At 35.6% G+C, this 13,614-nt stretch overlaps 3 protein-coding genes across 4 annotated transcripts; all 3 read right to left on the reverse strand.

Moving 5' to 3' along the window:
• Positions 1-308: 308 nt before the first annotated feature.
• On the reverse strand, positions 309-2,829 carry LOC140837644 (L-ascorbate oxidase homolog). The gene is made up of 8 exons (XM_073203758.1): positions 2,668-2,829; positions 2,477-2,586; positions 2,118-2,388; positions 1,928-2,027; positions 1,484-1,838; positions 863-1,225; positions 658-739; positions 309-558 (listed from the first exon to the last, which is right to left on the reverse strand). Exons 1-8 carry the CDS (start codon positions 2,803-2,805, stop codon positions 361-363), a joined length of 1,617 nt encoding a protein of 538 aa, XP_073059859.1. The 5' UTR covers positions 2,806-2,829; the 3' UTR covers positions 309-360.
• A 2,352-nt stretch (positions 2,830-5,181) lies between these two features.
• On the reverse strand, positions 5,182-9,060 carry LOC140838220 (L-ascorbate oxidase homolog). Of its 2 annotated transcripts, none has more exons than XM_073204375.1 (9): positions 8,931-9,060; positions 8,281-8,453; positions 8,041-8,150; positions 7,342-7,612; positions 7,079-7,175; positions 6,629-6,974; positions 6,152-6,517; positions 5,967-6,045; positions 5,182-5,559 (listed from the first exon to the last, which is right to left on the reverse strand). In XM_073204375.1, exons 2-9 carry the CDS (start codon positions 8,419-8,421, stop codon positions 5,350-5,352), a joined length of 1,620 nt encoding a protein of 539 aa, XP_073060476.1. In that variant the 5' UTR covers positions 8,422-8,453; positions 8,931-9,060; the 3' UTR covers positions 5,182-5,349. The 2 variants fall into 2 exon arrangements, with proteins under 2 accessions (XP_073060476.1, XP_073060474.1); XM_073204373.1 differs by lacking the exon at positions 8,931-9,060 and adding an exon at positions 8,714-8,898.
• A 1,017-nt stretch (positions 9,061-10,077) lies between these two features.
• On the reverse strand, positions 10,078-12,437 carry LOC140838219 (pentatricopeptide repeat-containing protein At4g37170). Its single transcript, XM_073204372.1, has one exon. The coding sequence runs from the start codon at positions 12,177-12,179 to the stop codon at positions 10,113-10,115; it is 2,067 nt and encodes a 688-aa protein (XP_073060473.1). The 5' UTR covers positions 12,180-12,437; the 3' UTR covers positions 10,078-10,112.
• Between the last annotated feature and the right edge of the window lie 1,177 nt (positions 12,438-13,614).

Here is a 13,614-nt window from a genome sequence, read left to right on the forward strand (position 1 = left end):
TGGTGTCATGGTCTGTTTTATTAATTATATATATTAATAAAATGTTAAAATTTTTATGTAAGTTATATGTAGTTCAGCGGTTAGAGTCTTTGTTCTTAATGGTTTAGGTTAAAGGCTCAATTCCTATTTAGATCATTTTTTTATTTTTTTATTTTTTCATTTATTTTTTAATTTATCTATCAAAATTACAGTTTAGTCCCTCACTATTTCTTATAGTTATATTATGATCTTCATTTAAATATAAATCAAATGAATTATAAAAAATATTATACAAGCACGCAACGCGTGCGTCGGTGCACTAGTTATTAAAAAGTGTTGAGAATTAAGTCAAAATGAAACTATATGGTAGGTAGCTCCTACTTAAGGATGCTTAGCCTTGCCACAATATATCACATTATCGGGGATCCCATTTTCTGTGGAGCGGCTGGGCTCATCGTTCCACACTTTAACGTACAGTTCTTGTCCTAAATATCGCCGCTGCCAATTCGCAGACCTCAAATTCCACATCCCCTTGTTATCGAACGAAACAAATATTGCACTCCAAGAATATGGATACACCTGCATGTACGTTTTATGTCACGATTGCATGATAAGATATAAAACTGAACTATTTGAGACGTCTTTATATTTGGGACGAAGTGACCATTCATTAATTACCTGAACAGTACTTCTAGAGACGGCGTCATAAATGTTGTAGAAGCGTGGCCTCAACGTAGGATTCCACTGCCCACTACCAAACCTAGAATTTAATTTTGGAGAAACAACAATGTTAGGTAATTTGTCAGTTTGTTGGAGTTTAGGAAAAGGTGATTTTTGTAAGGTAAAAGACAATAATATTGATATTCTTGGCTGATAGGCTTACCCAACACTCCAGAAACTGTTACCATCCAGATGCCAAGTCTGAATGTAAGATTCATTATTCTGAAAGACTATCTCCACAAAATCGTGCAGAATAACGCTTAAAACTGGGGTGCCAAGAACCACAGGGCCGGCAGGAGGGCTGTCATTGGATGAATTTGTGAAAACACCAGTCATATTGTAGTAATCAGCGAGCTTTAATGGGGTCTCTGGGTTTACGTAAGAAACTTTGTTCACTGCGTATCTCAGCTTTCCGTTGATTTTGGCACGTGAGTTGGCTAGTATGACTGTTCTTGTTATGTTTATGCTGCCATAGTGGTATGATCCCTGGGGGTTTGGCCTGGCTGCGTTTGCTGTAGTGTTCCATCTGAAATAAAGACACGTGGATATTGATGTTCATGTTTGATCTTGGTTTTTCGGATCACATTCATTCATCCGATTTAGTTTTAGATACACATCTTGCATGCGCACTTTTAACTACTATATATGGAAGTGATCAAGGCAAGCCAAGCTATAAGTAAAAAGTTTAAAGTATAGTCTTTATAATATCAAACATAAACCCTGTCTGAATTACAATAACTAGTCCCTCAACTAAAATTGTAAATTCATCCGTGTCTGGTCATACCTGATGGTTCTAGCTTGCTTCATGGACCGGTGAAATTGGCCAGTTGGAGCAGCAGGTAATTCCCTAGAAGCTGCAGTTTTTGAGCCTTGAAGATGAAGGATTGCAGTGGCAGTGAGTGTAGGCCTCATAAAACGGGTGGATGCGACGATGAAATAATCTGTCAATGGATCAATGGCACCATTTATCGTCACCAAAAATGAGCTGGATTGGCCCACATGAATGTCTAGTGAGTCGTACATTTCCGGGAGAGTGTGGGATCCTTCAACTTCTACCAGGGCCAGTTTGTGGCCCTGGATTCTGAAATTAATCGATGTCGTCATTCCTACGTTAGACACTCTAAATAGATACGTTTGGCCTACAAAATCAAATTTTATCAAGAATCTTGTAAATCAAATTATTATTGGTAGATTATAATTCACTTTGTGTATCATCAATTTGTATCACCTGGAACAACAGTGAAAGAGGTAGAATCAGGATTCCCGTTTATGAGGAGACCATCAGGAGATGGAAACTGGTTCCCTGAGTCCAATATCTGTTGCAATTCCTGTAAACCAATGACCGAACATAACATAATTCTTCATTAGCAAATATGTTTGAATAATAATAACAATAACAATAGAATATAATACCAAACCTCGTGATCTTTCTTCCACCAGTCACCGATAAGTACTGTAAATTCTTCGTATGGTTTAAGATACGGCACAGGAATGATCGACCTGGCCAAGATATTGAAGCCCCCGAAACCGCCAGCAGCTCTGTGCAACAGTGTAGAAGGGAAGTAGTTGTAAGTTCCGATCTGGTCTTTCATCTGCATTTTGTATGACCAGTTTGAGTTGGGAGGAATCGGGCAGTTGGTTCCGAGGACTCCATCTTGCCATGAGGACTTCCTTTGTTTGATTCCATTCCTTATTTTCACCAATAAGTATACACATAATAAGTCAATCTATACTATATATAAGCAATATTTTACATGTTAATAAATGTAAAACTTACCACGTGAACAGCAGAGGTTCATCCAATTTATTTACAACAGTGACCCATACATTGTCATTAGTTATGACATCAACGGTAGGACCTGGAAATTGTCCATTGATAAGAATTCCCTGCAAAGAAACGCGATCAATCGAAATACTCAGAGAGCATCGTATGTAACTCATCATCTCAAATAAATCCTTGAATCTCACCCTTTGTTTGATGAAGAGGGGCGAAATATCTCCATACTCCACGACCCACGTAAAATATACAGTTCTATCTTCGGCCTCCACAAGCGAAAAGATCCATAAAGAGGCCAAGATTCCGAGCAGGATGACGACCTCTCTCATTTTGTTCACTTACAGCACTCAGTTGAGAAAGCAGGATATGCACGAGTTTATATATAATAGGAGATGTACCGCTTTTGTCTGAATGGTAACATGCAATATACTCAGGTTCCAAAATGAAATCTTACGGCTCCTTCACGCCGCACTTCATGCTCATTGATTAATGCATTTCCAGCTCGATTTCAATGGGGTCTGGACCGATGGATCGATCAAGTTTCTTTAGATTCTCTATGCTTCAACTTTAATCTCGTTTAGTCAACTATTAAAATATATATAGCAGCCCGGATGGCTTTAGTTTGTTATATATTGTTAGAGTTCTTTCAAAATATAATTCGTGAGTATATAAGACTGAAATAAAATATACCAGAAGATTAAAATATTGATACATATAATACAACTCTATGTATCTTTATCACCAAAAATTTTGAAAGCTTAAAAAAGTATAAAAGCAAAAATAACGGAAAAAAAATTAAAGAGCGTAACAAGTAATTAAGTGTCTCACTCAATCAGGATTGTATCGGATCCTCAAGGTCAAGATCTCTTGCCTAGTGGCAAAGGTGAGGATGGAATTGTAAATTTCCTTTCTGGTCAATACTACAATGTATAGGTTTCTTCCAAATAACTGTCGTAAGGATTAATTCGTCGGCGGATACAGTTTGGGCGCGTAAGACGCAGCCAATAACGGATCGTCTGGGATATCTATAATATTATATTAAGTTTGAGAATTTACGGTAATTAATTTTGGTGTCATGATCCGTTTAAATAATTATATATTAATAAAATGTTAAAATTTTAATGTAAGTTATATGTAATTCAGCGGATAAAATCATTGTTTCTTGGGGTTTCTCTTTGAAAAAAATTAATTCATATTGTAATATTAAAGTAAATTATTAGAATAATGCACTTTATAAAGATTAAATTTCATGCAAACAATATATAGTTTATTGTTCAATATATTTATTTAAAGTTTTTACTTGTAAAACCGTCTCACGAATCTTTATCTTGAGACGAGTCAATCCTACCGATATTCATAATAAAAAGTAATACTCTTAGCATAAAAAGTAATATTTTTTCATGGATGACCCAAATAAGAAATCCGTCTCACAAAATATGATCTGTGAGACCGTCTCGCACAAGTTTTTGACAATTTTCTGACAAAATATATTAGAGAAAAAAATTCACTTTTAAGTTATAATTCTCAGCCTGAAATGGCCGAGGATATTGCATGCAGATATACGATATGCGATAAAGATTGTGGGCTCGCCCGAAGACTCTCCGCTCGATGAAGTGCCAACAAATTTTTAATTATTTTTTTTTATAAAATATGATCTGTCCAATTTTTTCTGACCGAAATCAATGACAGAAAATAGCTGGTCTTTATTATTTTTTAGTATATTAAAAACCCTATAAATTAAAAGATTATAAATATAATCCAAAAAATTAATATTAAAAAGAAAATTATAAAAAGAACTTGATATAATATATCAGTAGTTTACATGATAATATATAGTGGAATTTGTCAACTTTTTAATCATGTGTAATTTTTAATTATGTGTATTTTTAATTTTTTGTATTTTTTGTTGTATTTTAAAATTTAATTATGTGTAACTGTATTTTCTTAAAATTATTTTAAATTTTGTTTGTTTTAATAATTTTGTTTCTATAAAATAAAAAATTTATATTTAAATTTCACCACTACAAAAACATAGATGAAGTTATCAATACTGATATTATCGTCTCCCATTTTACGAGGAGTCTGTGATACTTGTGGATCTTTACTTACACACTTCCTATGAATTAGATGTGTCTAATTTATTTATTTATTTTTTCTTTCTTTAATTTTTTTTCTTTTTGTTTTTCTTTTTTCTTTGTTCTTTCTTATTTTCTCTTTTTTAGCATGAAATTAATTTTTTTTATTTTTGTTTTTTTTCTTTATTTGCTATTTTCTAATGAAATTTAATTTTATTTTGACCATTTTAACCAATAATATTTACAAATAAGAATTCCACTTTAAATGTTAAACTTTAAACTAAAAGATAAGAATGATAGAAAAATTAATACACATTTATTGATATATATACTTTTGCTGATGACCTAATTAATACATATTAGATAAATTGAATATTTTTTGATAAAATATACTCCTTACAAAAATGATATATTTAAATATGAGTTACATGAGATAAAATAGTATTTTTAAGTTAAATTTCCTTAAAAGTTGAATCTAACATAAAAACCATTTTTGATGTCATGTATTAATGGTTTCCTCTTCTGTTCAGTTTGTCAATGAATAAAATAACTTGCTCAGTTGCTCTCAATATGTATTCTCCCATAATTCACACATTTGTGGGTGCCAACATGGTAGTGTAACAAGAGAGATCGAGACAACTGTAAATTTAACCATTTCCAGAGGTGTCTGTAATTTACGTTTTCATCACAGACCATACATAAAATGAAGGATTCTCAGAAAGAGAAGATTTACGTGTGTGTCTCGCAGTCAACCTCTCATGACCAGAAAGTAAAATAAATAATTCTCTCATAAATTAGTTAAGGATTTTTCGTTCGGCCGACTGCTTTGCCGCAGAGAAGAGCGTTGAAAGGTTTGTCATATTCCATGTAGAGACTGGGAATTGGGCTGTAAACTCTCAGATAAAATTGCTGGCCAAGATATTGCCTTGCCCACATTGCAGACCTCACATTCCACATGCCCTGGTTGTCTAAAGATACTAATATAGAAGTCCAAGAATTGGGATATACCTGCGAACATCAGCGGAAAATAAGTGTTTATGCCATGCTATAAAGTCGGAAGCTTTCATGATATTATGTAGCCAACAGTAAGAATCAGAAAATTTTTATGAGGTAGACTCTGCTAGAGTTGAGAAAGACGTGCGACCACGTATAGCCTTCTGATGCATCATTAATACTGAATCTCCCTACTGATTGTAAGAAACATTCATAAGAATTAAGTCTGATTTTTACTGCTTGATTTGAAAAAGATACTCCACAAATATTCGCTGTCTTTCTTCAACTGTTTTTCCATTCAATTTTTAGTTTGTTGAGCTGTGGGGGCGACTATTTATGCCAGACTGCCGCTGGATCCGCCTCTCATTCAAAAATTTCAAAAACAATTATGACTACATCATGCTAGTGAGGTTTAAAATTACCTGTGTAGTATGTCTGGTTAAAGCATCAACAAGATTATAACCATCCCTGCTCTTCTGAGTCCACTGTCCTGCTCCGAACCTGTTTTACAAGCAGATTTTACAAGCAGAAAAGAAACGTCATCTACGACACATGACAGACCAAGCCATTATGAGGTAACAAACTTGTTGCAGATATAGTGGTGTACCCGACAACCCAGAAATCATAGCCATCAAGATGCCATGATTGCATGACATTCTCGTTATTTTGGAATACAATTTCCACGAACTCGTGTAAGGCAGCTCCCAGAACAGATGTGGTCAGGTAAGGACCGTTGCCAGATGGAGAACTCTGGATTGAGTTTAGGCTAAAAACACCAGGAATGTTGAAATAATCAGCAAGCTTTAAAGGGGTATCTGGGTTGATGTATGAAACACCATTAACAGCATATCTTTGCTTCCCATCGATAATTGGAGCCGAGTTAGCCAAAATTAGTGTCCTTGATATCGTGATTTTCCCGTAATGAAAAGAACCCTGAGGGTTTGGCCTAGCTGCGTTCGATGTCAGGTTCCACCTGCAAGAACAGTTTCAAGCGTAGTTCTTAATAAATATTTGGCTCAACGCTCATTAATTTGCTGGTTTATTTCAAACTTATTACGAATAAGATCTTGGACTCTTGGGGTACCTGTAAGTTCTGGCTTGGGCAATAGACCACTCCATTTGGGGAGGTGGACCAGGCGGTAAAGGTCCAGAAACAGAGGCATGAGAATTTGTATAATGCAGAACTGAGATTGCAGTGAGATCAGTAGTTGTGAATCTTGTGGTAGCAACTACATAATAGTCTTTTGGAGACTGATCCAACGTGACCAGTATAGTCACAGATTGACCAGAGTGGATGTCAAGAGAATCGTACAGGTTCTGAATAACATTTGACCCTTCGACCTCCACTAGCATCAATTTATGTCCCTGAATTCTGAAGTTAAATGAGGTGGACAAGCCTATGTTTGAAACTCTGAACATGTAGGTTTTACCTGAAATTAAAATAAGATAACGTGAGAACATAAAGCTATACCGTTGCATTTCATTCTGTAATGTAAAAGCTTGAGTATTGTAAAACTGATAGCACAAAGATTACCTTGATCACCACTGAATGTGGACCGACCCTGGCCGTTTATAAGAATGCCATCAGCAAAAGGCAGGGACTTCCCTGAATCAAGAATCTGTTGCAATCCCTGCACAGCATTTCTACAACTATCAAAACATACGTATCTGGTATAATATATAATAAACACATTTTGATCATTATGCCATGTACATCAGAGACAATTGTTAATATTTCTACTTGGGATGAACTTCAACAAATTTAAATTTCACAGGTGACTCTATGTAAACTCTCACCTTATGATCGGTTTTGTACCAATCACCAACCAGCAGGGTGAAATCTCCCGCAGGCCTGGCATATGGGACCGAAATAACAGATCTGGCATAGACATTAAGAGCCCCAAATCCCCCAGCAGCTCTGTGCATCAGAGTTGATGGAAAGTATGTGTAGCTTCCGATTTGGTCCTTAGTTTGGAACCTGTATGTGTAGTTTGAGTTGGGAGGAATGGGGCAATTTGTCCCCAAAACGCCGTCTTGCCAAGAATTTTTTCTTTGTTTGATTCCATTCCTGTTTCATATCCAAGGCACATGCTCGTAAGTTCACACCTTACCCAAAATTGTAACAAGTTCTAAATCACATTGTAACAATTTGTCTAGCACACAGTAAAAGTAACAAATAACATGCTTGTAACTAAACAACACCTTTCTCAAAATAGTAACAACTTTGAAATTGCATTATTGACACACAATTTGTCTAACAACAAAGGTAAAGGAACCGATCTTTCGCAAAAGACAAAAGAATCTGTAATGTACTTCAGAATTTTAATTTGGCTACGTGGAGTCCATAAATTTTTATGAACCCACATGTCCAAATTCCAATGAATTTGGATCCTTGGTGGTGCTCCTTTATGCTAGCATGAATTCTTCTACTCCGGAATTATCAATGTCAGTTTCTTGATGGAAGATTTAGACAAGTGGAAAGTAATAAAGACTCACCATGTCAATAGAAAAGGTTGGTCCAGCTTATTGATAAGGTTAAGGACTATATTCTCATTTGTCACACATTCAATCTTGGGACCAGGAAACTGGCCATTGATGAGGATAACCTGCAGATTCAAACTTCAAACTCTTAGAGACTCAAATGCTGACCAAAAAAAGTAAAAACCATACAATGCCGACGTGTAAAATAGAAAGAAAAACCAGAATTTACGTTTCGTATCGATTGTTAATGCTAACCTGTTGAGGTACGCCAAGTGGATAGGCGGTTCCATAAGTGACAGTCCATGTATAATATTTGTAATCATCCTCAGCTTTCACAACAGAAACACCCCAAGAAGCCAAGATTGTCAGAAAACACAGCAAAACTGCTTTCCCCATTGAGCTCAGTTAGAAACAATAAACCTATGTATCTGCAAAATCCCCATTCAAATACATCAGATGTCACCAAAACACATTTTGTTCATGGGTTTCAAGAAATGAACATCAAACTTAGACGTCATAAAAAACACATATTGAAGTATGGGATTATTACACTATTACGGATTCTAAACTGAGCACGAAAACAATACTGAATCTCGAAACAAATATCGAAAAATGACATCAGAACTGAAGTGGGAGTTAAACAAATAAACCAAAGAACATGTAAAATGTGGAAAGATCGGAGACACACCAGTATTAAGACTAAAACTAGCACCAAATCTGAAAAGATGAACGAATCTGAGAGAATCTTTGTTCAAAACCGGATGTTTTGCACCTTATGCCACTTGGGGAAATGAATTTAGCCCCCCTATGTGTATGCAGATTGAGATAGATGTGTATATATATATATAAATATATTTAATACTACAATGGGCAAGTGTCAAATGGATTGACAAAAGAAAGAAAACCTCTCGGGTTATGCTTGTCTGTCAATTGCCAACTTTTCACACCTCTCAGGTTATGCTTGTCTGTCAATTGCCAACTTTTCACATGACGCGTTATTATGATGAAATTGGTGCCTCCATTTCATAAGTTGCTGATAAATTGCATTATTTCCCGCAAATTATGTTGGCTTGCATGGAGGATAAGCCGCGGGTGGACAGTTAAAAAATAGCGCCGCCTAGCATATTATTAATTTTTTTCCAACATCAGTCTTTACAAATTTATGTTAGGTAGCTAGTTAAAATCCCTCCCCCTAATGTATCAAAATAAAATATGTAATCGTGCACTTAAAATTTGACGGTTTAGCGTATTGATAATCTAGATATATACTGATAGTCATCGAATTAACAACGAGGAAAATATTCCATTATAGTATCTCATTAACAAAATATATGCAAGAAGATTATAAATTTAAATAGAATAGAAATGGTTAGAGTTTCAAATTTCAAAATTTCAAATTGTATTGTCTTTAGAATCTCATTTACAATTCACCGCTACACTTTTGAAGAAAAAACGTGACCTTTCATACGCATCTTGCTTGCTATGGATGAGGATAGGGTGTGTGAGAGGAAAGTGGCCAATAAAAAAATGTTAATGTGAACCCCTGAATCCTGTGAGCCGCAACTGGACCCTTGTGGGTTCCACACGTTTTCATCAATACACATTTTATTTTTGAGGAACATCATCAATACTATTTTAATGAATAAGTAGATGTAACCTTTCTGCAAATTCAACGCATTGATTAGCGTTATTTGCAGGCTTTCTTTATTTTGAGTAACATGCTTAGCTTTGACGTAATTTCGATATTCCTGTCGGTATGATATTTCGGCTAAAGTGCTGATAATTTCAGAAATATTAGTTCGTTTTGAGGTGCAATAAATAGATCTGGAAAGATGTTTAAATAATAAATATTTCACTTTTGATCTACCCTTTTGAGGGCTATATTTCACGATCCAATATCACTTTGTTCGAGCTTGGCTGGATACTGATTTGGTAGTTTTAGCTTGAGTTGAGTAATTTTCAACTAGCTCAAACTTAAACGTGAAAGCTTTTTAAAATATTTTAAATTATAGTTTGTTGTTGATTTTTGTGCCGAGATTTGGACATGTTGAGTTAATCATCAAATTTAATCCAACACTTCATTCTAATCACCAATAATCAAGACATGAACATTGTCCAGACTCGAACGTATGGAACCTAGTTGAATCCCTTATTACTATTCTCCTCTCCACAATACCAGAAATGAATTTGATTGCAGTATGACAATCAACACAGGTCCTTAAATTCTTGAAGACTTTTATCTCAGTTCCTGGTGGAGTACTAATTACACCGAATGCCACCGCGAGCTTCTCACTATGGAATGAGAGGTTTTGCTCCTTCTGCTCCTCCTCCACATCGTGCAGCACGTAATTTGTACTCGGGATGTACCCTTCCTCTATCATTCTTTTCGAAACTTTCCCCAGAAACTCAAATATTTCTTCCGACTTGGGATGAGACTGATCTCCAACCAAGAAAACGTGGACTTTATTCTTGACATCAATCCAACTTATTCCAGGTTTCTTTACCACTTGTCTTTCGTCCATTAGCTTTCTCACTTTTGCCACTTCGCTCCATTTTCCTGCAGTAGCATATATGTTAGCAAGAGTTACATATGTTGCTGCATTCTCGGGTTCGATTTCAAACAAGGCCTCGGCTACTTTCTCGGCAAGTTCATAATTTCCATGGATTCTGCAACCACCAAGCAAGGAAGCCCACAGAAACTTGTCAGGTTTCATTGGCATTTTCTTGATGATATCTTCAGCTTCTTTAAATCTTCCGGACCGACTCAATAGATCGATTACACATGCATAGTGATCAACAGTGTGAGACAAACCATGTTTCTCTTCTATGGAGTAGAAATAGTCGAGACCTTTATCGACTAAACCAGCATGAGTACAAGCCGAAAGAACACCAATAAACACGATGTGATCAGGCTTATCACCAGATTGCAAAAGCAACTCGAATAGCTGAAGAGCATGGTGTGGTTGGCCGTTTTGAGCATACCCAATAATCAAGGATGTCCATGAAACTAGATCAGGTTGAGGAAGCCATTTGAACACTCTTTGTGCTCTATCAACGCTACCACATTTGGCATACATGTGAACAAGTGCGCTAGCAGCAAATGAATACGGATCAAATCCTGACCGTATCATGTTACCATGGACCTGTCGTCCTAACCCCTCGGCCGTCTGATTGGCACACGCATTTAAAACTCCAGCATATGTGAATTCATTAGGCCTAGTGCCAGATTTTAAGAACTCGGTGAATAAAGATAGACCCTCTTCCCATCTCCCATCTCCAAAATATCGATCAATCATAGCCGTCCAAGAAACAATGTCTTTCCCCACTGTTCTATCGAAAATGTACCTTGCCTCATTTATGCTCCCGCATTTTCCATACACGTCCAGTAAAGCACTCCAAACTACTGCATCAGAATCCAACCGGGTTCTAATGATATGTCCGTGAATTTCCTTTCCCAAACGCAAAGACCGCAGAGTAGCCGAAGCTGCAAGAGCACTAGAAACAGTGAACTTGTTAGACTTGAAATTCTCATTTCTCTGCATTGTTCTGTATAATTCTAACGCATTTTCAGGTTTGTTATTTTTAACACTTCCTGAAATCACGGCGGTCCAAGAGAAGTTATCTCTTTCCGGCATTTGATCGAACAGATTCCTCGCTTCTACCATTCTACCCATCTTCGAAAATCCTGATATCAAAGTGTTCCAAGAACACAAATCTCTCTCGCCCATTTCATCGAATAGGTTACGAGCATCCGAAAAACTGTCGCACTTGCAGTACAACTCGAGAATCTTGTTCGAAACAAAGATCCCAGGTACAAAACTTGAGCCTTTGATATGGGCATGAACTCTCTTACCCTCATGCAAAGCCCTCTTCTCGATACAAAGTTGTAAAATCGTGATATATGTAGCTGCAGATGATACGTGAGCGTGGCTTTCAAGTAACTCGACGGCATCTCTTAAGCGCTTTTGTTGGCAGAAACGTTGGACATAATCTTTAAAATTCTCTTCTTTGTATGATGGATCAAGGGATCGTGGGTCTTCCTGCTTGGATGATCTAATGAACTGCGTTTGAGAAGAATATGAAGAAGATAACAGAGAAGAACGGCGAGCAACGCATTCATATAGCGTTCCCAGAATCAATGAACGTGGTTTCATCAAATACAATCGCAGATTATGCTCACTTTTTTATCCCAATCTAAACACTGGACAAAGATGTAGGATCATATGGGATAAAAATTGGATTATTAATCCGATCCAGCTAGCTAGCCATTCTGAAATCTAATTGAACACATTATCAGCTGTCGATTTCCTAGGAGTTTTATATCTTTCAAAACCTAAAAATTCAGGACGCGAAGATTCAATATTGCAGAAATAATTTAGATCAAGTGGTGAATGACTTCGATTGATATAATTTTGGAACCGTAGATTGTTTGTTTATTATTTCGTTGTTTATTGTGAAAAAATGTAATTCATTACCCATTAAATATCTGTAATGAAAACACGCTTTTATAGTTTGAAGAAAAATATTTTTTACGAATCTATAATATAATATTTCAAAACAATAATAATAATATAACAACTATTATTAATTATTAATAAGTATGTTTCATGTGAGACGGTCTCACAAATTTTTATCTATAAGACGGGTCAATCCTACCGATATTCACAATAAAAAATAATATTTTTTTATGGGTGACTCAAATAAAAGATCTGTCTGACAAAATATGATCCGTGTTTTTGCCAAATATAATTGCATCGAAGAATGTTTTTTCCATCAAATTTAATATTATTTTAGATTTTCATAAAAATAAGAACTGAAAAGTGGTATTTGGTCCATTTCAACCATATAAATTAGTTAGTAGAGATTTTACTTTACTTAATAATATATTAATCGTACGTGATATAAATATTCATCCATACAATTTCTAAAAAAACCAACTGTTAAAGGAGGATATCAAAAAACGATTGGACTCTATGATAGCCCAAAAAACCAGACCAAAAACATGCTCGAAGCAGGGACGGATCCAGGAATAAGAGTTGGGGTGGGCTTGAACTCAATATGATAAATTATATATTATTAAAAAAAAAAGTACATTATATCGTTCAACGAAGTTGTGCCTTACGGGATTTTAAAACATAAAATTCATCAATAATAGAATTTACATCAATATGTTTAGCTAAATCTCGTTCAACATAGAGTGTCAAACAATCGGCAAGAAAGTCATCCTCCATTTTATTGCGAAGTGCCGTCTTCACATGCTTCATTGCTGAAAAAGCCCGTTCAATAGTGGCAGTAGACACAGATAATGTCAAAACAAGATGAATCAATCTAGTCAACATAACATAAACACTTGACCGTCCACTCTCGGTCAATTGCTGACACAACTCAACAAGTGTAGAAACCTTTAAATTCTGCATCACATCGAGTTTATAAATGTATGAATGCATACTTCAAAACAACAATTTCTTGATCTGTGAAATCTCCAGGATAAAACATCTTCGCAAGCTTGCAAATATCATCACTGTTAAATGAGTCAAATGAATTTTTAGGATCTAAAACTATACTAAGAGAAAGAAGTTTCACCGATGA

Source organism: Primulina eburnea, chromosome 8 (assembly GCF_022965805.1).
Source record: "Primulina eburnea isolate SZY01 chromosome 8, ASM2296580v1, whole genome shotgun sequence".
Lineage (NCBI taxonomy): Eukaryota > Viridiplantae > Streptophyta > Magnoliopsida > Lamiales > Gesneriaceae > Primulina > Primulina eburnea.